The 25,845-nt window shown below is 45.9% G+C and overlaps 2 protein-coding genes across 2 annotated transcripts in view; both read left to right on the forward strand.

The window, feature by feature from the left end:
• Positions 1 to 1,477, forward strand: part of LOC142775075 (uncharacterized) — a 600,362-nt gene extending 598,885 nt beyond the window's left edge. Inside the window, exon 4 of the mRNA XM_075876394.1 lies at positions 1,442 to 1,477. Coding sequence (XP_075732509.1) covers positions 1,442 to 1,458 — 17 coding nt within the window. The 3' untranslated portion in view covers positions 1,459 to 1,477. The remainder of the gene's footprint in view (positions 1 to 1,441) is intronic.
• cpx (synaptic transmission protein complexin) overlaps positions 1 to 25,845 on the forward strand; it is a 406,174-nt gene that overhangs the window by 49,670 nt on the left and 330,659 nt on the right. The window lies entirely within an intron of this gene.

Raw genomic sequence — 25,845 nt, forward strand, 5'->3', positions numbered from 1 at the left:
CTCCCCAGACAAAATCCAACTTTAGTAAAGGTTTAGTTCATGAAACTGGCTGCGAAGTCACATTTTCCGTCTTAACGTCGGTTGCTAGACAGCTGAATGCAATAAACGCCCAGCAACAAATCACTGTGTGTCTAAAACATATGATTATCATTGCTCTTACCCGATGCCGAAAGAATTGTGGGCATGTGTGTTTGTGTTTTCATCCAATGTCAGCCGTGATAAACTGCGCCACTGTGGCCATATATTTCTTTTGTCTTCGCTCAACGAGTTATGACGAATTTGCCCTACTGGCCAGTCAGGCTGCGTCAGTGAAAAAATGTATTACAAGTCGAGTTTCAAACAAGGGGATTCTGACAGATCATAGATCTCCTCGCAAAAACAGCTTAAGAAAATTAAGATAAGCCCCCAACAGTCGTAACTACAAGGAGTCCAATCAACAAGAAAGCGATTCAGGGAGTGATATCAATGAAAGTCCTATCAAGGAACAGGACGCCACATTGTATCGGTAATTCTGGTTTAAAGAGCAGGTGCTTTTGTATTCAGTTTTGTATTCAATTTTGTATTCAGTGAAGTGCACCAGTGCAAACGCTTCCAAAGTTATCACTGGTAAGCGCTAAAACTTGTCACCGAATGCTGCTGCGATGAGACTTGAGAACAAAATCAGAATCGAAGACTCGTCAGTTGAGTGCTGCATGCCCTGCACGTACGCTGTAAAAAACAATTCAATGTGTCTGATCTGGCAGTGGTCGGGTGCCCTACTTGCCCTTCATCAGACTCAGTCGCCATTTCAAAAATGTCTGTTACTGTAATTTTTTCCTGTGGCAGATAAATTAGTGGCAACATTGCATTGTGCGCGTAGCACAATAGCACAATAGAATGAACATTGTTCTTTAACCACTCTCTTTATATATACATACATACATATATATATATATATATATATATATATATATATATATATATATATATATATATATATATATATATATATATATTGTGAAGCTTCATATATATATATGAAGGCAAGCTACGTTAGAGCTGGCTATCCCAATAATTGACATAATAATATGTAATTTTGCAGCAACATGATAATAAGAGAAACTACGTTGCGAACATCGGTTAGTATTATACCGAGTTTTTTACGAAGTGCATGTGAATGTTTTGGGGGACTGAAAGTAAACTTACTTAGTTCTCTCGAATTTTTCTTGCAAAGTCTATGTGCTACAGTGTGGTGGTCATGCTTGTTGGAACAAGTCTGAATTAATGTTCTAGGTTGAGGTTCCTTGCAATTTATCAACAAAAAAACAACAACCAATGTTCTTTTACCTTCATCACTCCGTGTATGACTCTGTAAACATCAGGACTATACAGCTTGCCAAGATGTCAGCGAAACGATAATTTTCAGCTGATGATTAAATTCATCGTTTTTCTCTCTTTTCAGTCACCGAGCGAGAGTAAACCAAGCAGAATCCGAATGGAACAGGTGAACCAGTACTCCCGTAGTCGCTTTTCCGCTGCACAACTACCCCACTCTCAAGCTTATGCGGCCTGCGATATTCCTTTTTTTCCACACCTTTAGGGACGTACGGGGGGGGGGGGGGGGGCGTTCCTATTTTTACAAAGTTCAAAGACTCGCAACACACCTGCTTGTTCCGAGTCTTTGATCGGTTGCCTGTCTCAAAATCTTCAACATTATCAGTGCACAAAAAAAGAACAAAGACGCATGAAAGTGCACGACACAAAATCTATTTCAAACTTTCAACTGCAGCGCACCTTTTCAATCAATTCACTACTTCTTTCTCCCAGGCTTCCTTCACACCATATTGGTCGCATGCACGCCATATGATATCAACCAGCGTGTCCGACAATATAGACATCGATGGGTTTGCTGTAAAGCGCGTTAAGCGTATATGTTGCCCCTGTACTTCTATCAAACATCTTCAGGCAATTTCGCGCATGCACTGAGTTGGAGTATCAGCTTCATTTTTTTCTTCTCCTCGTCCAGTTGCTCACTGAGGCACTCAGGGACAGCGGAAGGCTAATGAGGGTTATTCTAAAACGGAACGAGTGGGCCTAATGTGCCGGCGCCATTGTGCCAAGGGACCGTCTTCGTCACCCTCTCTGTCCTCTCACCGAGCCAGTTTTCGGGTAAGGCCACTCCAAAGTGCTGCAAGAGGTCTGCGAATGTCCAAATTTCAACGAGTTTGGAGCTTAATTGGGGCAATCATAAGTTCAAGAGGATGTCGCACAGCGTCAGCGGACGCGCGATGAAGACACGCATTGAGCCCCGCCGGACCTCCCACATGAGCGCGCCAACCAGGCTCCTGCGTTGTGACGCCGAGACTTGCTTCACCCTCGCTCTCGTCCTTCTTCTGGCCAAACGACGTCCATTGTATTCTCGTCCGAGCTTATGCCCTAAAACGCAACGCGTAGCATGCATTACTCCTCAGAGTGCCACGTCAACGCGTCCATTTTTTTTTATCCAGCATTTCCACGGGTGCACTTGTTTATTTTTGTTTGTATGCAGAAGCCATTACGGGCATGCAGGGCACTGGCCAGCAAGCGTGCTCGGCATGCGCGTGATAAATGGCCTTTCTCCGGCGATCACTTCGCCGCATCAGTGCACGAGTCAGCGATTCACTGTCCTTGCATATTTTGCACCTGCAGCCGGCAAATTGTGGCGCCTCCATTGAGAGAATCACGGAGAAGCTGACCGCGGGTGCTTTTGCATGTCTTGTCGACGTGGTATAAGCATACAATGCTACGGGATGTAGGCAAGTGACGGCTTGTTTCAGTAGCACGATGGCGATGTGTGTAGCATTATTGTTTGCTTGGCCCCTACCTACTGCTGATGCGTTTACGAACCATTGCGCATTTATAACTCTGTAAGAAACCACTAGACCAAGTATAGTCTCAATTCCAACAACGCCTTCTGACCTTTTTTTTTTTTTCGAGTACCCATGCTAGACTCACGTGCAACCTTTATCATCATAAACACGTTTCATAAAATAAGCGTAACACGTTATAATTAAAAAAAAGTACTTTGAAAGGAAGGAAATAACCCATCGGGGTTGCTTAGCAGTGAAAGTGTTGTTAAATACAAAGTTCCAGGACGCGGCACCGATTCCAGGCCACGGTGGCTGCACTTCAACGGAGGCGTACGTGTATTTAGATTTAGATGGACTTCAAATAGCCTCAGGGGGGGTCAGAATTAATCCGAAACCTCCCACTGTGACGTGCCTCATTATGATATTGAGATTTCAGCTCGTGAAAAACCATAAATTACTAACGCGTTAGCGTTAAAGAGCTCGTTTCCCTGAAATTCTGATGTCGGCGTCATTGGTTGTGAGTGAAAAATCAGCGTCGTTCGTGAACGAAATTCGAGGTACATGCAAATAAACAAATAACTCTATATTTCACTACAAGTTGGTATCGAACCCAAGACTTCTACGTGAGAACCAGACGTTCTACTACATAGTCGCGCCAGTGCTTGGAATTGTTTTGAAATAAAACGTATGAGAATGTCATGTGGCAAAAGGAGTCTCGTCGGCGCATGTACTATGGCATTGCGGAAACGTAGAATCGGACCATGCAGGCATCAAAATACGTACACGAGCCCACCAATTACAAAGCACACAGGCCTAGTTAATCCTCATGATCAGTAGCAGCGTCAACGAAGTGCACAGCTGCACATTTCGGCATGTCGCCTCACGGACTTGTAGTGCCTAGTTGGCCCATTTGCAGAAGGAAGATTATACGGCGGGGCGGGCCAGCCGCACTTGGAGTAGGCGTTCAAGCATGGAATACCGTAGCTATATGCTAGTGATTGAGTACGGTGATGCGGGCGGGGCCCAACTACGCTCTCGTGGCCGTATACTTTTGAAGGTGAAACTCGAGTGTCCTCAACACGTATTGATGGTGAAAAAAAGTGCAGGCACGCGGGAAAACAAAAGACCACAGGACTTCGCGTCCTGTTGTCATTCTGTTCCTGTGGGCCGCACTGTTTTTCAAGCCGTGCCGACAAGCTCAATTTGATACCCTTTTAAGGTTCTCCTTATGGATACCGAAAAAATAAAAACGCCTAAGGGCCAACTTGGCGGCCAATTTTTAAATCACGAAAGCTATTTACTGCGCCGTAACATAGCCAGACGGTCGTGTGCGTAAAAAGCAGAAGAAAAGAAGCGTAATTGTGTAGAAATCTAGACAAGTTGTGTGCTAATTTTGGGGAATTTCCATCGCGGAGCACACAAGGATGTCAGGAAACAAGACAAAATTCACAACTCAATTTATTGCCCCGCCGCGATGGTCTAGCAGCTAAGGTACTCGGCTGCTGACCCGGAGGTCGCGGGTTCAAATCCAGGCTGCGGCGGCTGCATTTCTGATGGAGGCGGAAATGTTATAGGCCCGTGTGCTCAGATTTGGGTGCACGTTAAAGAAACCCAGGTGGTCGAAATTTCCGGAGCCCTCCACTACGGCGTCTCTCATAATAATGCGGTGGTTTTGGGACGTTAAACCCCACATATCAATGAACAACACAATTTATTGGAGAAAAGGAAGTGCATATTGTTACGTATGCTTCTTTCTTTTTGTGTTTTATCATGTTGCCAGCCTGTCGCAAGTGTTTATAGAGCCTGAATGGCGCAAATCACGCCACAATGTCTGAGAGTATTCCAGATTATCTTGGTATCACTTCTTATGCCTGAGCGTATTAACGCGAACAGTTGAGTAGATCCTAGAACAAACGCGACCACTAGTGATAATGCTCGAATGTTGGACGCCGCATGCATAAACGCCGACGTGTCTTGTCGCAGATCAATTGAATAATGGCCGACACGCCGACACTCTGTTCACCGTTATCAGTGCCAGTGGGTATTGCTGTAATCAGATTTTTTTTTTCATTACCGGCCACAACGTCGGCCAAACAAACAGTCTCGATCCAGGTTTCCGGGTCTTTGAGTTGCCGGAGCACTTGGGTTGCCTGAGCACAACCAGTGCAGGTGGGACAGGGGCTGTCATTTTCATCGTAGCGGAGGTCAGGGTCTCGGCTTGCCGGGTTTTTTGATGTAGAGGCCCATACTCTGGTAGCAGCCCTTGTTGCCGGCGGCTTGCTCGCTGGCCGAGGTTGGCTTCGACGCTTTCTTCGCGGTTGGGGCTTGGCTAATGGCTGGAGGGGAGGGTTCGGTACATGGACCGAGAAGCCCCTCCACCACATGTGAGGTGGTGGTGACGTCACGAATGCAGTGGTCAGTATGTCCAAGCTGTTGTTTTCTGGCATCGCAGCATCGGCCAGGCGGAGTAGTCGAGTCATCTTTTCCGTGAATAACGTGACGTTTCCTTTTGGTAGCTAAGCCGAGCTGTTGCCTATCAACCGCCGCAGCTGGGAGCGCCGCTAGCTGTGCCATCTGGCATGACGTCAGAAGAGGAGCTGGTGAAACGGCGTTGCAACAACACAGGAGGAGCCGGCGTTGCATTTTATATACAGAAGGGGCGACTCGTTGGAATTCGTCGGTAGATATGCAAAGTCAGTCGGAGAGACTGAAAGGAGCCAGGCTTCTTAGTCGTAACGAAACGAACAGGAGGTGGTCAAGCGAGGAGACGGCGAAAGAACGAGCCGCACCCCTCGAAAAGCGTAGCCGTACAGAGCAACAAGCTAAGCAAGAAGATTAGCCACACCTCTCGCCATGCAATGAAAGGCATAATCAAGTTAAGGCACGGCCAATTTTCTTCTTTCCTCACAATATTGTCTGTTGTGTACGTGCTGGAATTTTCTCACAAATCGAAGTGTGCACACAGTCACAGTTAAATGTCCATTCCTGTCATAAAAACAATTCATTTAACAATGCCGCCCATATTTGTTTTATGTGATTGCAAGTTACAACAACAGCCTCTCATTACGCACAAATCAGTAAGGGCATTATTAAACCACTTACCACATGCGAAATAGATTTGCGAGCCGATGCGAATGAGACAGAAAAATTATTCTGGAAGACTTATAGCTGTAGAACACAAGTGCCCTATAACATGTGCCTCCAAAGCACTGGCACAACGGTTATAAATGTGTTTTATGTGATCCTACATTTCAACTTTACAGGGTCGTTTGCACATCTTCTGCAAGCTACAGTGCGCACAGGCGTACATTGTCGTGTAGGAAATTTTGACAGAAGGGTTTCACTAGTTTGGCCATGCAAGCATAGATGACTGCTTGAACTGAAAAAAAAAAAGAACTGAAATAGCGCAAGCAGCATATGCTCGCATTTTTGTTGCCAGTGCGATCAATTGCAACTTGCTATTCTAAAATTACTACTTGACCACCTCTGTTCTGGCATAAGACGTTGATTATTCAACTGAACATGTTATGGTAACCAATGTGTCGTGATCACTGGGTCTCAATACGTAGTTACTTAAGCGGTGGTGTCACGAGGTTTATTATTGTAATTAGGACCCTTATGTCACTAAAGAGTGTGCAGAGGTCAATATGGAGAATAACCTTTCGTACTTTTAATATCTCGCGTACATTTATTTTAGTAGTGCCTCGATGGCTACGGCAGCTATAGTCCAGTTTAGATTGTGTACGAATGACACGTCCCGCTGTGATTATGAAGTAGAAGAATGCAGCAAACACGCTTTCATTATTGCCATTGATCGACTTGTTTTAGTAATTTTTTCTACAAGACCATATTGTTATTCAGGCGGGAGGAAAGGAATTGGCTGGTATAAAGTGAGCACATAATGTGTGTAGTTTTTTGGAGTCGTAGTGACTTATGGGGGACCAAACATATGCATGCGTATTCACAGACAGTAGCTGAGCAGTCATGGTCAGAAGTAATCAATGGAAGTATTGATGAATATATGTGGAATTTAACGCCCCAAAACCACCACAACATTATAAAAGATACCCTAGTGGATTGATTGATTGATTGATTGTTTGATATGTGGGGTTTAACATCCCAAAACCACCATATGATTATGAGAGGCGCCGTAGTGAACGGCTCCGGAAATTTCGAACACCTGGGGTTCTTTAACGTGCACCCAAATCTGAGCACACGGGCCTCCAACATTTTCGCCTCCATCGAAAATCCAGCCGCCGCAGTCGGTATTCGATCCCACGACCTATGGGTCAGTGCCATAGTGAAGGTCTCCGGAAAATCAGACCATCTGAGGTTCTTTAACGTGCACCGAAATATGAGCAAACGGGCTTACAGCATTTTGGCCTCCATCGAAAAGGCAGTCGCCGCAGCCAGGATTTGAACCCACGACCTGCGGGCCAGTAGCTGAGTACTTTAGCCACTAGACCACCACGGCAGGGTGAGGAAGTATTACACTTCCACGTTGTTCCCCAAGTGAAGCAAGGGATGACGAATAAGGTGGGCTGCTCCCTGTGACTCGGCATGTAAGTACATCTTATCAGTGAACCACAGCTTTTGTCCATTTGCACGTACAGCCAACATCGTTTTTAATAATATCGCATGAGCGTCGACCGCAGGCAGTATCAGCGCCTTACGACGGCGATAATCTGCGAGACCGGCAATAGTACGCGCAGGCGCACAAAACAGAGCTAGCGCAAGCGTCGCCTGCTACGCTGTTCCTTTCAGGACTATGCCTTATAGTCGTCGTCGCTATCTTTGGTTTGAAAAGTTTGCATCGACACAGAAAGAAAAAGTAAGGCGATGGGAAGAGTCAAGAAAGGCACAAAGAAGCAAAAAAAGATGTAGTTGACCGCAAATCGATTGAGTGCGGGCCCGGAGAAATAATGTAAGAAAATGCTCGGGATTGGAGGGGGCCATAAAAACCCATTGTGCACAAGCTGTGGGGAGACGGTTGCGTGACTTTGAGATCCCGCCCAGTTTGACCTTTGAAGGCCCGCTTGTGGGTGAACGGGAAGTGAGCGACCCGAGGTGCTCGGCTCCCTCCGCGGCGGCCATGTTCCGCGGGCAAGCCAAGACTCCGGCGACTGATTAAAGCCGCTGTCCGATACTTTAATTGAACCACTGCGACGCCTCTGGCAGAAAAAATTGAGAGGCGCGAGAGAAGTAAAAGCATGGCACCTGGGTCGAAGGAAACGCGTTGGCAGCCTTAATTAATGGCCTCGAGTACGCTCTGATGGACGAGGGAGAGGACGACGTCTAGAGAGAAAAAAAACGGGGGGGGGGGGGGGGGCACCCTGTCATTAAGGCGGCTTGTCAGGAACGTGTCGGAGAGCATGGCACCGACAACACACATCCGCGAGTTGCATCTGTCGAGTGGCCGACTTCTCTCGACAGGGCGCAGTCTGGGTATGTCTGGAATGCTGCGTGCCGAGGCTAGCTAACCAGAAATATTGACAGTCGATTGAAGTTGCCCCAGGGGGAGGCTGTCTGTCCTTGCCATTTTGTTTTCTATTTCTTGCTTTTGTTCCGTGGTCTGACGTGCTTTCCTCCCTTGAGGTTTCCCCGCCTGCCACGTACGGGCGAGCACCGACAAGATCTCGGTCGGGGAGACGCGAAGGGCGAAGTGTTGCCCCAGCGCGAGTGTGGCGTTGGATCGAGAACAGCAGGAGGGCGAGCCTCGCAAAGCGCAACTTTTGATGGCGAAAGTGTGTTTCTCTAGTTAACGACAGCGGTTGTATTTGCTGCTGCATCGATATTTGCGATTTGTTTTGCACTGCCGAAGAGTATACGGCGCAGTGGCAGCGCGCTGCCACCACACGCCAAGTGACATGCGGAGACTTCGCGAAACTTTTGGCTGGAGCACGTTTGCGAAGCCGCCAACGAGACGGAAAAGAGAGCCGGGAAGCCGTAACGCTTGCGACTCTGCCCAGGTGGAATCACGGGGCTCGAGTGGCGCGGCCGGGCGCTTGCAAATGGGATTTCGGCGCCGCGTCCGCACGAGTGGGGTCTTCGGCGGGATTAGCCGCGATGCCGGCCGAACGACAACGGGAAGCTCCCAACCAGAATTAGCCATCGTTTCCTCCTATGGCTCATCCAATTTGGGAGCCTTCGTGAACAACGCAAGGAAGACACGCAACAAATCAAACAAATGCAGATGCCATCAACGCTCTTATTGCGCTTGCTTCGTGCACTCTTTTCGAGAGGAACTTGCGTGTCCCTCCCTCAGCCGTCTGCGTTTTTGCGGCCATGCTGAATCTTCGTTCCCTGGACATGAGCTAACAACTTGTTTTCTTCGCGAGCATACCAGCGTAAAATCTGTTTTTATACCAGCTTATAGCGTATCGAAAGAGAAACTGTAAACTTCATTTATGGCTCCTATAGTGTGAGGGCGAGTACTACAACAGGGACAGCACACAGTACGGCGCCCCTCTTCACTTTATTTTAACGACGTCAGCGCTTTAAATTTTAGCCGCGAAGTTTGAGTAAAATACATGAAGTGCAGTCTAAGACTTTCAACGTACTTTTGCGGGCATACTATAGGCAGACGCGAGCACGATACAAGAGGATTGCACTTGCCCGCGCTCACGAACAAAAGAAAAGAAAAATGGCAGCGCCCTGAAATCAAAATCCACACATGAAGAAAAGGAAAGCCTCGCGGTCTTTCCTGCCCTGACTTGACACGCAGCCAAAGTTTTTCGCACTGGACGTTTACTACGTAATAAGAAGAGTCTAACCTGCGCTCCTTGAAATGGGAAGAAGAAGCAAATACGAGAAAGGACATAAGCGAGCGTGCAAACTGCGAAACAGCCTTCCCTTATTGCGTTTGCGCCACCAAGCAGGGGAGTTTGAGTTCTTTGTGTTTTCTTTAATCTGTGTGGGCAATTGCTTAGTTTTTTTCAAACTCGCCACGTCTTCCTATAACTCTCCAATCCTTCTCCGTACTGGGAGAAACCTGAAAATTTGATGATTATGCAGGTGGACGCGTGGGTTATTGATATTAAATTCCTTCACGCGAGGCCTGTGCAGCGCGCCGACGTGGGCTAACTTAGCTTTTGCAAAGTGAATGTTGTTTCGTGAGCTAAACACCCTTCCGAATATACGCTCCAGATTTTACGGCTCGCGGAACACCCGCCTTGCAGTTTGCGTATGCGACGTGCGCAGTCCATTTTCGTTCATCGAGCGAAAGAGCTTGCATAGTTGAAGGGAGTACCATCTATAGGAAGAAATTGAAGCATTTGGAGGCAAAAGGTACGTTGGCATCTTAACAGCGGGCAGTGCATTTCAGCTCAGGACACCTCTCTCGCCACAAATCACGGGGTACACACGCGAGTAAGGAAAACTTCCTTTCTTTATCTGCGCAATATTTCGTTCATTTATCAGTACCTTATAGGTGGTGTTCTCCGGTGCAGTGTGGAACGCGAAATAATGGTTGCAGTGCGCGTGGAATTCACCGCCTCCCCTATCCCAGAAAAAAAAGGGCTGTGCTCCTTAGCTGCTGCATATTGCCAGCTCATATAATGTAGCCGCACCGGTAATTATCGATGGCTACCATTGTAATGAAAAATGCAATTGGTGAGCCAAATTATTCGCGATAATATGGTATGGGTAGTTCAAGGCACGATCCGTTCCATGCAGAAAAAAACGACTCGCCGCCTAGAAGATGCTATAAAAAAATTAGAGGGTCTTACGAAATTAAACCGCTTTATGATTACTACGAACGACCTGATTTTGGGGTGTCACAAAACGCACCCGAACGAGCCTCTTTGCATGTTGCTCCCATGCGGCCACTACGTTTGCGCTTCACCCCGCGCGTTCGCAACATGGAAACACCGTGACTAAGATCGGACACGCAACGTTGAGGCACTCTATTTGTTGACGCAACTCGACGTCAAGAGCTGTAAGGATTATTTTGAACCGCGACGATGGGGTCTCGGCCTTAGGTTTGGTGGCGAAGGCTAATCTAAAGCGCACCTCGAAGAGCAAGGAATAAAATAGCACGAATACGATTTATGTTTAAAACAGTTAAACAGCAACTCAATGGCAGTGTATCCAACTATGTGCGCATTATTCTACATGCAGGTCACGATACTAGAAGCTGGCATAGTTTTTCGATCGCTACATATCAGTCAGCTAATAATGCTTATAGTATTCTGTCTTTCCACGAGCGATCGTTGAGTGGACCACACTAGATACACCCACCGTTAAAACTGACAGCCTAGAAACGCTTGACTCATTGCTTGCCAGTTGATTATGCAAACTTCCTTTTATTGCATGTCATGCATTCCGCCTTACAATGTTGCTTGAGCAAGTTATGTTTTTTTCATTGCTTCGTATTGTGCTCATTTCGCGCTGTTATTCTTAAAACGTTCTATGTGTAATTCATAATTTTAAACCCACTCTTTGCTGACTCAACTATAAGATCAAGTAGTACTGTTAAATAAATAAATACATAAATGTGACAGATGCCGTAATATTTTAACAATGCTTTTTTATTTTAAGGAATAATTCGCGCAGTTTTTCTGCTCTAGAGGTCACACCCCTTATTTTCACAGCTGAAACAACAAAGCTGTGTACTTTGCACACCATTACATTGAAGCTATTTGTTAACATTTAAATATCAATGAATAAATTATTATTTGTTGTTATTATATATTTAGTACGGCAATCTGCAAAGAAACCGGCGTACAGTGCATCTGTAATTTAATATTGCGATGAAAATAGGGACAAATGTGCTCCTGAATATCGTAGTCCTGGTGGACGTTCTTCACTGGCACCAAGACAATGTAGCAATTTTCGATCTCATATACGAGTCAGTTGATCAGTCGGAGAAGTGAAAATTAAAACCGAATGAGCGATTCATTGGCTCTGTTGCGGATCAATGTCAACTACGCCGGACGCTGTCTTGCACAATATACTTAAACAGGCTTCCTATCCGTAAGTTGAAATACCGTAAACTGAGGGTATGACACTGACAAGGAAATAGAAATCCCCTACCATAACCGCACATTTGATATCTCCTAGTGGTGAAGATTAAACTATGGTAAAAAGGAACATAAAACAATATTGTCAAAAAAACTTTGAGTAACAGTCTAACAGTGACCAGGCTGTAAATTAATCCGCCTCACTTAAAGGGCTTCGCTTGTGATCCTCGACGTCTCTCCCTCTTTGCGTGGTACTTGAAAGTTTGTTTTGACTATGTATTTGTAACTCAATTTCCGCAAGTAATAACGACGTGTACGGTACCTATAGGGAGTACCTTCGATTTGAGTACAATCCTTTGCACTCTGAGACACTAACCAAGTAGTATGTTCATTTCCGATGGAGGCGGAAATGTTGTAGGCCCGGGAGCTCAGATTTGGGTGCACGTTAAAGAACCCTAGATGGTCAAAATTTCCGGAGCCCTCCACTATGGCATCTCTTATGATCATATGGTGGTTTTGGGACGTTAAAGCCCACACATCAATAAAGTAGTACGTTGACTGTCTCATACTGATGTGAAACAAAGCAAAGTGCGACGTTATTCGGGATTCCTAAAATAAATGCAGAACCACTGGCAACATATCTTGACCTTCCCTGTATATTTAGATCAATTATATGTAATCATTTTTTTTTACAGCGAAAGATGTTATGAGATCACACCAAGGGTGCCGTAGTTGTCCGCCGCCGCTTCCACCAGCTTCCGTAACCGATATCACGTGAAATAAGAAAATATATCCCGGCTGGAAAGGGACTCGAACCCGGATCCTCTCCATACCAGCCCAGTATTCTACCACTGAGCCACACCGGTGCTCGAAATCCCTGCGCACAAAAACCTTATACAAGTGTTATATCGGGAAGTAACCGCGATCACATACGCAATATGCAGCGTGGTAGAAGAGCAAAATAACAATGTGAAGTATGTAAAACAGGTGTAACATTATATGAACTGCATTAAGAGTGGGTCGTTAAATGCTTCGAACTCATGACAAAGGGCTCAGCCATAATTTATCTTGATCAGCCACCTAATCAACTGATAGAGTAGTATAGTGGTAACCTTGCAAAGCGTACTTGTAATAGCAGCGTCAAGGGGTTTGGAACGGGTTCTTGAAACGGTGCTCTTCCAGCGTTTGCTGTGGCTGTGCTGCGCTTTACACGCCGGCTTGGCATTTTTTTTTTTGTGAAGGGGTGTACATTCTTCTGAATTGCAGGTTGGTCTTCCATTCGCACCTTTTGGTCGCAGAACAGTCGTATGCACGCTCCACAAAAAAGTGTTACAATAAACAATAGTTTCTCTTTCATTGTGATAGTCTCACGTTAATACTTCTGTAACTGAAATATTGATGATTATAATAACTTAGCATTTCAATACAAACAGTAGCTTATTATTCAGGTTTTACACCTTATTGTGTAATTCTAATCTAGCTCGTCGGGAATGATGCCCTGAAAAGAATAGTTCCAATGCCATGATGGTGAGAATCCTTATATGCCAACGTATAAGTAAACACGCCAAAGAGATTACTTGGCACGGTGCCGTTGTAATGAGTGATTTTCCAACATTTTGAACATAAGCACTTGGAGGACACATTGGGTCGATACGACGATCACTGTTGCCACAGCCATGCGGCATGCGCGTTGTTTGGGGAATATGTGGCGCCTTCTTTTTTAATAGGAATTAAATGGTGCGTGTGTCTTTCCATATATGTGTAGTCAGCCGTGTGTGTGCATTGGGATTAACCACTCATATATATATATATATATATAACGTAACGATGATTGCGTTTTCAAGTACGGCTCTTTTCTCTTCAGAAACTATAAATATTGCTGTCCCACCGGTGCGCATTTTTACAGTATCATTTATTATTTACACAAGTTTTACTGGTAGATTTAGTGTCTCCCACTTTATTGCTTCTATGACTGTTGACACACCACGTTTTATCACCACGGTAATTCGTGGTGCCATTAAGTGTGTATATATTCATATTAACGTTTCTCGGCAAGCTGATGGCAGTTCCAGCAGATATCGGAAGAGAAATGGCGGCCCGTTTGTGGCCCCGTGCGAATCGATGCGAGCTCTGGCAAACAACGGCGACGCGAAACGGATGACACGACAGTGATGGAATCGGGGCCGACCACCGGCGTCCTTGAAACGGAACGCCGACGACGACGTGAAGCATGACCACCGTTTTACTTTATCTGCAGCGAGTATCGACTGCGGCGGATCGAAGTGTATACGTGAGGCGAGACAAATTGCTTCAGTCAGGCTATGCCCTGGCTGCTTTGTGCGGCCCGATTGCTCAGTTGGGCGCTTGTGCGATGACCTGGAACCCTCCTGTGTGTTCTCCCATCGAACACGTAGGGTGCAGGCCGCAACAGTGCAGTTGAGGCCTTTTTCTGGTTTTGCAGATGGCCGTTTTGTGTAACTGGCGAGCGTGTAATAGCGGCGAGCATGTAAAATGCAAACATCAAGTACAAAACTTCAGAAAAAGAAAGACAGGCGCTGTTTCGACCGAGGCATCGATATTGATAAGACAACATTTTAGACAAATGCGTGAAGCAATATTTGCTGGTTTATGGGTTGCCTAATATGCAGAGAACATTTATTTACTATTCAAAGAACTGTGGCACTAGGCATACAGAGCCACTCATGAACACATTCCACTTGATCACCGTGAACATCTACTGTCACTGGGTAACGAGCGCTCGCCATTTCACGCTTTTGTGCAATTGTAATATGTGGGGTTCAACGTCCCAAAACCACTGGAATTTAAAGTTCTCCCTTTTGGCCTGTGCTGCGCTCCAGCCACGTTCCAACGAATGATGGACACAGTTTTATGTGGCTTGAAGTGGTACTCTTGTTTAGTGTATTTAGACGACGTAGTCGTTTTTTCTACGACTTTCGAACAGCACATTGAGCGGCTTGAGGCGGTTCTTCTGGCTATTCGCACTGCCGGCCTCTCTTTGAAACCGGAAAAGTGTCGTTTTGGATATGAGGAACTGAAATTTCTTGGCCACATTGTCAGCAGCAGTAGTGTTCGCCCCGATCCTGACAAGGCTATGGCAGTTGCTTTGTTCCCGATACCGAAAACAAAGCATGATGTACGCCGCTTTCTGGGACTTTGTGCTTATTACCGCCGCTTCGTGCCAAACTTTTCGAAAATCGCCGACCCTCTAACACAACTCGTCAAGGATGACGTCGCCTTCGTCTGGGGTCCCAAACAATCCAGCGCTTTCCGCGACCTTCAACAACGCCTACAAACGCCACCGATCCTAGGTCACTTCGACACCGAAGCAGACACAGAAGTACGCACTGACGCGAGCAACCTTGGCCTCGGAGCTATTCTCGTGCAATATCAAGATGGCGTGGAACGCGTCATCGCCTACGCTAGCCGCACGTTGTCATCTGCGGAGAAGAACTACTCGACGACTGAAAAAGAATGTCTGGCGGTTGTATGGGCCATAACGAAATTCAAGCCCTACTTGTACGGACGCCCCTTCCGAATCGTAAGTGACCACCACTCTCTCTTCTGGCTAGCGAATCTGAAAGATCCTTCGGGCCGTCTCGCAAGATAGAGCCTTTGGTTACAAGAGTTTGATATAAGGATGGTTTACAAGTCTGGCCAGAAACACACCTACGCTGACTGTCTTTCCCGCGCACCCGTCGAGGTCGCTGAAGAATACAATGATGAAGACTTCAGCTGCCTTGCTATTCTCGCATCATTAAACGTGGCTGAGCAGCAACGCGAAGACTTGGAATTGCAACCACTGATCGAATACCTTGAGGGACGTCGCCCACAACCACCACATCAGTTCGCGCGTGATTTGTCATCTTTCTGTTTACGCCAAGGCATCCTCTACAAGCGCAACTTTCATTCAACGAAAACTGTTTACCTCCTCGTCGTTCCTGCCGCTCTCCGCGATGATGTTTTACGTGCTAGTCACGACGAGCCATTGTCAGGGCATCTTGGCTTCACGCGTACTCTGGCGCGGATCAAGAACAAATACTACTGGCGGAAACTTACGAAAACCGTCCGGCAGTACGTCAAGACATGCACAGCCTGTCAGCGCCGCAAAACCCCAACGACGAAACCAGGCGGTCTGCTTCAGCCTTTGCGACCCCCTCACGAACCTTTTGAAAAGGTCGGGATGGATTTACTCGGCCCATTTCCGAAGTCTACGGCTGGTAACCGCTGGATTGTGGTTGCCACTGATTACTTGACCAGATACTGCGAAACACAAGCCACCCAGCGAGCAACTGCTTCCGAGGTGGCTGACTTTTTCATCAAGAACATCGTTCTCCGCCACGGTGCTCCCGCTGTCGTCATCACAGATCGTGGTACTGCTTTTACGGCACAGTTGCTCCGACAGATCCTGTTGCTGAGCGGCACGACGCACCGAACAGCAACTGCGTACCACCCACAGACTAACGGGTTAACCGAACGTCTTAACAAAACGATTGCAGATATGCTTTCGATGTATGTCGCCAAGGATCAGAAGAATTGGGATGAAATCCTCCCGTATATAACATTTGTCTACAATACGGCTTTGCAGGAAACCACCGGCTTTGCTCCTTTTCGTCTGGTTTACGGCCGCGACGTCACCACAATGCTTGAAACCATGCTGCAACCAACTCTGCCGGACACGATTACCCCGGACGCAGATGTATTTGTTCAGCGTGCCGAAGACGCCCGGCAGCTGGCGCGCTTTCGCATTTTATTGCGGCAAAATCAAGATGCTCGCCGGTACAACACCCACCACAGAGCAGTAATATACGCACCCGGTGACCTAGTCTGGGTTTGGACTCCTATACGTCAACGTGGACGCTCAGAAACATTGTTATGTCGGTACTTCGGACCCTACCGAGTTCTTCATCGCCTCGGCGAAGTGAACTACGAAGTTGTCCCAGCAGACACGTCACACCGTTCTCGCAGAACCCGCTCCTCGGATGTGGTTCACGTCTCCAGGATGAAGCCGTACTATTTTCGTTGACTGCAAGACAAGAACTTTGTGATGTGGCAATATCCTTCAAGACAACTGCACATTACTTTCTTGCCTCTTCATTTTTCATCTCGTCCTTTTTCTTTTCAATGGACACAGACATTTCTTACTACTTTTCGTTGTTTTTCGGAGCCATGGCATTCATTCGATGCTTCTTTTTTTTTCATTGGGGAGAGGGTATAGCCACGCGCTGTGTTGGTAGCAGAAGACGAGAGCGAAGAAGTGAATAGCAGCTGTGGCTGAGTAAACAGTCCTCTACTTCGAGTTCCTGTCTATCGTTTCCTCTCGCGACAATATGATTACAAGAGATGCCGTAGTAAAGGGGTTCTTTAACGTGCACCTAAATTGAAGTATACGGTCCTCAACATTTTCAGCTACATCAAAAATGCAGACGCCGCAGCGGGAATTTGATGCCGCGACCTTCGGGTTAGCAGTCGAATGCCATAACCCGCCGCGGCGGCGCGCTTTTCTGCATTTGCGCGCTGCTCAAATAGAGGTGTGTCATGCTTTTAAAATTCGCATCACGTGACTTACAGTGCTAGGCGGTGTGAGAAGAAACCATGCAAGAAGTCATTCTTGATATCTCAGCTTGCCCTTTTCTATAGAATCATCTATAGACAATTTGCAACGCAGGGCAAACGGGCCGTGTCGGCGCTCAGCCACACGAACAACCATGCGCAAATTTGGCCGAGCTGAAAAAAACACGTGCGCTCGGTAACGAAACCACACACACGGTATGTACAGTTATATACACACACGCATGTAATATGGACTGCGTCAAGCAAGCACGTACAATAAAATAATCTGCACGGTGCATTCGAATGTTCTGAAGCGTGGCCTAGACTGACTTCAACTGACGTCAGTGCCGCCGAGAGTTGCACGGTATGTTTGCAGCAGCTAACGATAGATAGATTGCGGGTTGATTTCACAGGTAAAGTTCTGTTTTTCTTCTGCCTGATCCCCCCCCCCCCCCTCGAATGTACTCGCTTGACAGGTCCATTTTCACTACGTTTCGCTCATCCATGGCTGTATTTTTGCTCGCGCCCACGGAATTCGTTGTCATATTTTCACCTCGACACTGAAGTGTGCGTGCGATCACTCATGCACCTTTCGAGTTTGAAGTTTTTATTATTATTGATCTTTTTTCAAACTTCAGAAACCTCCGTTTGCTCTGCTTTGCCAATATATTTTATCTTTCGAGCACAAGCTGTGATCTGAAGTTCGAACGTTGCATTAGCTGTTATCTAGTAGTCTTCAGAACCACTATCAGTCTTACCGGGATTCATGTTTATAATCACGTCTACTCGCAGGTTTTCAAAGCAGTGTCATGGATGAACCATTTCAGTATTTATAGATGAAAGGTATAAATCACGTTGGGAGCTGCCTACACTTCTCCCTCATCAACTTTGCCGCGAAAGTTATTGGTATATAAACGTTATGTTGTGAGTGCTTTCGAACCTGACCGCATAGAAAGCACTCTCAAGAACAACGATTACGTGATATATTGGCATTATATAGCATCGACACTATGCTTGAAGATGGTAATTGAACGCTAATACACTCACGAGTCGACTCAGTCGGACTTACTCAGGTTCAGATTGAGCCGTGAGTCTGAATGAGTCCCGGTGAGTAGTGTTTTGGCGAGCCTGAGTCCGAGTGGGTCCGGCTCAGGAAAATATTCGTGAGTCTGAGTCCGAGTGAGTCCAAAGCCCGAAATATATTTCATGAATGAGTCTGAGTGAGATACACAAGTTTTGCCGACCTTTGGCTGTTACACGCAATGGTTCCTTGCCGAGATTACCATACGGAAGCGAAGTTGATCTGCGTGCGCGAGTGTGCAGCCACGAGTGAAACATGGCAAAACCACAGCTTCCCAAATGACTGTATTCGACTGAGAGGTCAGCCTGAAGAGAAGCAGAATATTACCAGTGAAATCAATCCGCGCTCCATCTATCGTTAGCTGCTACAAACTTATCATGTCCAACACTTGGTGGTGCTAGCATGTGTCAAAGTCAGTCTGTAGGTTGTGTGGCGGCACGTTCGACGTAGCCTTAATGACGGCCGTACGACCTCCTGTACGACACCCGTAGCATAGTAAGTGTTCACTTCTCACAGTCGACCTTGAAAGAAAAGGACAGCAACGACGAAGGCTATAGTTCGTCAGCAGTGGCCATTTAATTGACAATAAAATGAAAATATGCAATACATTTTATTTTACGTCCATGAAACATGTAGCCGTCGATTTGAACATATCGGTTCAATGACTTGACCACGGGAATACTGGTAATGTTCTTTAGCTGGCATAGGTCCGGAAAACTAAAACTACGCGTGCTCGTAACGCGCTCACATGAACAGACATTTCCATGCCAGGATCTTCATGGTATTATATGCTAATCAATCTTTTTTTACCAGTCGTCTCAAATAATATGTAGGAAGTCACAGTAATTTCAGACTTCTGTATGAAGAGAATAAAGAGATAGTAATAGTTGAGGAAAGGTAGGGACGTTAGCCTGGGCTGAGCCCAGTATACGCTACCCTGTATGGAAGGGGAAGCAAGAAGGAGTGTTGTAGAAGGGGAGAGAAAAGTGACTGTCTTCACCGGCATTACAGTTCAGCGTTTGGTATTATAAACGGCGAATGAGTGCACTATCCTTGACAAAACGCAAGAGAGAGAGAAATAGACTTCATTGGGCAAAATAGAGAAAACGCAACAGTGCCTTCATTGTATTTAGAAACTGTGATGAGCAGCCTCATGGTTTTATTATCTTCGTGTAGGGGGGACATAAAGATGCTAAACTCTTCTAATAGTGCGTTATAATAGCCCATATACTCTAAATTTATTGCTGGATGTTTACGGTGTTGGCTCCAATAAAAGCTTCTTCAACGAGAAACAAAATTCAAGGTGAAACGTATATCACGTATGACCCCTAGAATAATTCCAAGACTTACACCACTCAACAGGGTGTCGACTATTTTGGTATAGCAAAAAAAACTTGTAGTCTGTCCTTGCAGGCATAGAGTTTACTATAAATACACTAAAAGGAAGTCTGGCGCTAGTGTCTATAGGAGCTGCAATGAATAGGGCTGCAGCCAGCATGGTGAAGAAGACTGGTAGTACACAGATTTATCTAAACTTCATTCTTTCGCCTCCGTTTGGCTTCGTGGGGCCCAAAGCCGTGTTTGTCGCCAGACAAAAATCAGTAAATATTTAGCCCTTACACTTCATTATTTTAACCTTTTAAGCTCAGCAATTCAAATCGTTTCGTGAAGTACAGAACGATTCATTCTTTCATCGAAAACAAACGCCAAAACAGAACAATAAAATAAGCCACAAGTACATGCGTTCAACACTAAAAGCACAAAGATCAGGCAAATTCAACCACCATTCCCATGTTGGTTGAATGATCACTGCGCCAAAGCTCGTTTTAGGTAATTTGGAGACTCTATATGCTTGTAAGAACATCAAACTCCAGTCGTTTGGTTGAGGTGTCCTTCTGTTACCCCTCAGTAGCACGACCAATGGCAACAAGCATAATCGTTTGTCGTTGGCCGCATATAGTTAATAATTAATAGTGCGAACTCTGGCTATACGATCATTGAGCCACCATTAGAATGACGGGTAGTACACACATTCGTCTAGTGTTTGGGCTTGCAGCCCTCTAACGCACTTGTGGCTTTGTTTTTTGTGGTGTTTTAGTTGAGTTTCGGACAAAAGTATGAACCATTGTGAACTTCGTCAGCCGATTGGCATTCGTGAGCCTAAAAAGCTTGAGCTGGGTAAGTGAAACTTCCGAACATTTGCTGAACTCTGTCTTGCAACAAAGCGGCTTCAGGTCGCATGGAGCCAAACGGAGCCGAAAAGATGAAGTTTAGACGAATCCGTGTACCACTAATCACCCCCCGTAGTAGCTTCACTAGCCACTTGCACCAGAGTTATCTCCAGTGTATTTATAGGAAAATATATGGTTGGTCGTACTGCTCGATCTTCTTCAGCAGTGTAGCATGCCTTTCAGAGTTTCAGTTCCGCAACACAATCTTGTCGTTATTCTGCATACGCGTGCTCCCATTCTAGTGGTGTGCTGCTGCGAAACATGCGGTGGGTACCTTGAAACGCACGCTGGCTCCAACAATTCACTAATGTTTGTGCGAGAGGGCAAGAATTTTCTTTGCCTCTTTCACTCATGAATCAAGTCGCAAGATAGTGTGGTGGTGCGATCAATATACTTCAAGGCTTGCATCATCACAATTGTGAATAAAAAAGTTCTAACAGCCACCAACAAACTTACTAATTAGGGTGATTTTATTAAGCAGAGAAATGATATTGAAAATGTATATCCACAACATAGCCACAGTCGCCGTTCTGTTATAAACATTTAGCATCTACTTGCCGGAAACCTTATTATCCGCATCTCAACCAAATGTTTGAAAGCATGTCACGTAAGAAAATAAGAAATGCAGAAAAACTACTATACTCCTCCAATGGTTCTTTGAAAGTGTTCATAATAAGCGAGGCATCGTAGCTGAAAGATATGATCGCACTTGTTCCCTACCACTTTTCTCTGGCTACCAACAAGCCTCTCATTCTGCAAACAACCGATGTAGTCAGCTCAGCCGTTAAGAATTCACAAGAGTTTCCGCTGAGCAGATTCGAAAAAAAAAAGCCAGAACTTAAGCTAAATGTGGCCTGAAGTAGCGGTTTCGTTCAATTTTATTGCCAAGTTTGTGACCTACATCGGAAATTTTATTGTGTAAAGAGTTTTTACTGTTGATTAATTAATAGGTTATATATTCAATAAGCAAGAGCATAAAAATATCAGCTGATTTTGCTCTTCTCGTTTGGTCTTCAAGCCAAAATCTAGTTGCAAATGAATTAATCAATCTTTAAGTCAAGTGCGAATGCATATATAGCTTATGCAGAATAAATAGAGTTCTTGATAGAGACATAGTGATTTTCGTAAGTTGAAGCCAACAAGCCAGCAGCAACATTAAGCGGTAAAGCAGCTTTTTCTTAAAACAACACATGAGACATTCACAATACAATTACCGTAATACCATTCCAGCTTCAAGTAGTGAAATCGGCTGACGAGCAACAATCTTGTTACGGATCTCTCAAGCTTATCGGTGAACCCGCTGTGCGCCTCAGCATCATAAACTGGTCGGCAGAGTCAACACTGATGGCGGGCAGCGTGCAGCCGCGTAGGTCACTCGTTTTCCAAGCATGCAAATTTGGCAGTCCGTCTTTTCATGTGCGCCGCGCGTTGGGCTGTGGTGCCTCGGTGAGCGACTTCCTGCTTGCTTGAGGAGGACACGCGCGTGCATCGACTGACACGACAAAGAAGCGTGAAAACATGGTATTTCTTTATCTGCAGATAAAAGCATAAATGGCTAGTAAATGAACCGATAGGGAAGTTCAATGCAGCCAGGAGAGAGAAATAGTGAGGAAAGGCAGGGAGGTAAACCAAGCTTGGCTTGGTTGGCTACCCTACACTTGGGATGGGTAAAGGGAGAATATTAGAACTGGAAGAGAAAATAAAAGGAGTAATGCAGCCAGGAAGTAGCCATGGAGCCAACCTAAAATAATTTTCAGTGCCAGACATAGGTCGGCAAAACCTGTGGAGCTCACTCATACTCACTCATAAAATACATTTGTCGCTTTGAACTCACTTGGACTCGGACTTGCCAAAATGTTCCTGAGCCAGACTCGCTGGGACTCACGCTCATGAAAATTTTCTTCAACCTAACTCGCTCAGATTCAAGCTAACCAAAATATCATTCACGCAAACTCACTAGGATTCACACTTATAGCTCGATCTGCGTTCGAGTAGGTCCAAATGAGTCCGCGGGTGAGTCGACTCATAGAGAGCCAGATGGGGTCATAAGATACCCACTTTGGCATGAATTCGACACCAACATCAACCCTTATATCCGTTCACATGTCATTACCATCTTGCTTCGAGCCTGGCAGAAGAACTTCAGTCTTTTTTTTTTCGTGTATTGACTAATTTAGGACAACGCGGACAGCATAATATTTGTTGACAGCTAACGTTCCTTTACGAGTGGCTGTACTGCAACCACCGTTGCCCTTGCTGTACAACTAAATAGCCCCACCTTGAAAACGATCAATACCTGATCGAGATCGAGACGCCGTTAAATATTGTTTTCTTGTCATTATTCATGTTTTTTTTTCTCTTCGAGCGTTGTAATTTCTTCCATACATTACTAGAGTAAGCGTTAGCCCACCTTTTGTTTGTGCGCAGTAAAGCGCAGAAGCGAATGATTTCCGTCGCTGGACAAACGGAAAAGCAAGACTGAAGACACAGCCAAATCTCGACGAGTGCAGCCTGCGAAACTCTCCAGCTTGGCACATTGGAAGGAGAAAAGTGAAAAACGATGAGGAAACGGAAGAGGTGAGAGAGCACCTCCATCAAGATTCTTGACGAAGCCGCCTGGAAGAATGAGAAGCCCGAGTTCTCGGCATTCTTCCGGCGTGCGGGATGCATACAGCATTAAGGCACAGTTCAGCAAGCGGCAGCTCTTCACGCGGTGCCTGGTCAATTCTGTTTGTCTTTCAAAAGAACCAGCGCAGCAGAACGAGGGCCCAACATGGGTCGGCAAGCGTGAAAACGCGTTTACCACTGTAGGCACCCCCCGCCCTCTCATGGCCATATTCACAGGGGGCCTGTCTTGCCGATGGCTCGCTGATGGCCCGACTAGCCATCCGGAAAGTGACGGGGTCCCCACGCAGGCCTGTCACTACCGCGCCAGTATTTCAACAGGGCGGGCGCACGATTCAGCCTTATACACAGCACTGATTCATCACTCTCCACAGCATGCAGGCAATACTAGTGCGGCACTATTCATTTAACCTTTGATGCTTATATGCGCTTTACTTTGAAGCGAAGGAAGGTCGCACGGCGCTGACCGAGTCTGAATCTACGCGGCAAAGACTGATGAGTACGTACGGACTTTCAATGCTTGCCAGCCGGCATTCGAGCGCATAGCAGATATCAGTGTTCTGTACTAAACTTGACTTTCAGGTTTCTTACAGTTTAAAGTGCCCTACATTTTTAAAATCATATTCAACTCAAAAACGTTTAAAGGACATATAATGTATAGGCGCAATGATCCGCACTCTGAAATGCTGCTGATTACATTTAATTAATATGGTTATTTTCCTGGTGAGTCAGCAGAAAGTAATGACGAATGCGAAAGTTGATTTCTTTTTTTCGAATAGTCTATTCTGGAAGATGCCGAGAAAGGTTGATCTGAGATAAAAGGGTGGGAAGCGCGGGTGGTAAATTTCTAAATTCTTTCAATTTTCCTGTAAATCAAGGCATTTAAATCAGAACCTTAATGCTGCCCTTACTGTCAGGGAAGAAGCCAATGCAATTTAGAACAATTGAAAACTATTCCGCCCCGGATTCCTAGAGCCTGTAGGCGATTTGCCATTGCTCTAGCTTCCTTATAGTATATAACCTCTGACTGGCTAATCACGAAATATCCCTACGGTTCAACGGCTTGTGAAGTAAACCAGCATAAAATCGAAGAGCAAGAACTTTGTACTATGATGTTTTCATTTTAACGACACTAAGGAAACGATTCCATTACTTTTTAGTTAACTCCTTCAATGTTGTAGGTCCGTGTGCTCAGATTTGGGTGCACGTTAAAGAACCCCAGGGGGTCGAAATTTCCGGAGCCCTCCACTACGGCGTCTCTCATAATCATATGGTGGTTTTGGGACGTTAAACCCCACATATCAATCAAATCAATTCGGATTTCTAGTACCCTAAGAAAGTCTAATATGACAAGTGCATATATGCAATCCGAGCCTGACAAACTCAATTGAAGTCACTAGAAGAACAAAAAAGTGTCTTGAAATAATTAGGGATTTCATTCGAGTTCTAATCTGTCCTAACAACGCCGTTCTAACCGGCACAAAAGAGGCCCAAGAAAATTTTCCGATGGTGACGAGATTTATTTTGTACACATTTCAAGTTTTCTAACGTTGTGAGGTCACGCACAGCTGTCGCTACGGAAGGTAAGAAATTGAAGCGTAGCAGAGCACGGTGACGCACGGCTCTAACTTTCGCCATCAGGTTCGCACACAAACGCGCACGCGCAAGTGGCATCAGCGGTGGGTCTTCTTTAGTGCCATCCTTGACGCCCTCATTTCTAGCGAAGGCGCGCCGCTATCACCTCCCAATGAAAAGTGTTTGCTTATCTGCGTCGCTAATGAGGTGCGACGGTGGAAGAGATCTGCTCGCGGTAGCGATCAACGTGGGACCTTTGCTTCGCAGACCAATCAGTTCTCTCCCTCGGGGGGGGGGGGGGGGGGCGTATTCTAATTGTGCTGATTGGAGTCGAGCTGGGCGGCCCTTTTGAGCACTCAGCAGCGTAGCGCAGTCAGGAGCAAAGTGGTCCGATATTTCCGTGCGAACGCATTTGCCAGCCGGATTAATCGAAATCCGGCTGCCGCCGCGCCAGGCTCAGTATCGCCTCTGAGAAGCGTTGGTCGCCTGTCTGAGGATATTTCATTTAAATGCAAATGACTGGCGGCAGGCCGGTGCTCAGTAGGGTGGCCTACTCTAGACTGTGACGCGGTGCACGATGAGTCCCTTAAACATAGGCCGTTGACATGGTATAGGACAACTGCTTGATTTTTTATGGGATTTTTTGCTTTTCTGCCATTACTATACCCATATTTGGATACCCATATTTGTTTCCTAAATGTGTCATAGTACGAGAATTTTCTGTTGCATGCACGAACGAATGCATAGACTTGCTTGTCAAAGAAGGCCCATATGCATTTCTTACTAGATATGGTCCGGGTAGTGGGTTTATGAGTGGTGTGAGAGACGCTGGTTAGGACAATAAGGAAGTGAACGCAACTCGCGCGGCACACAAACGTAGAATTGAACACACCAAAGAACAAATGACAAATGCATAAGCACAGTAATGAGAATGGTCGAAACGCAACGTGTCTTTACAAAACATTTCAAAGGAA

This window comes from Rhipicephalus microplus, chromosome X (genome assembly GCF_043290135.1).
Source record: "Rhipicephalus microplus isolate Deutch F79 chromosome X, USDA_Rmic, whole genome shotgun sequence".
Classification (NCBI taxonomy): domain Eukaryota; kingdom Metazoa; phylum Arthropoda; class Arachnida; order Ixodida; family Ixodidae; genus Rhipicephalus; species Rhipicephalus microplus.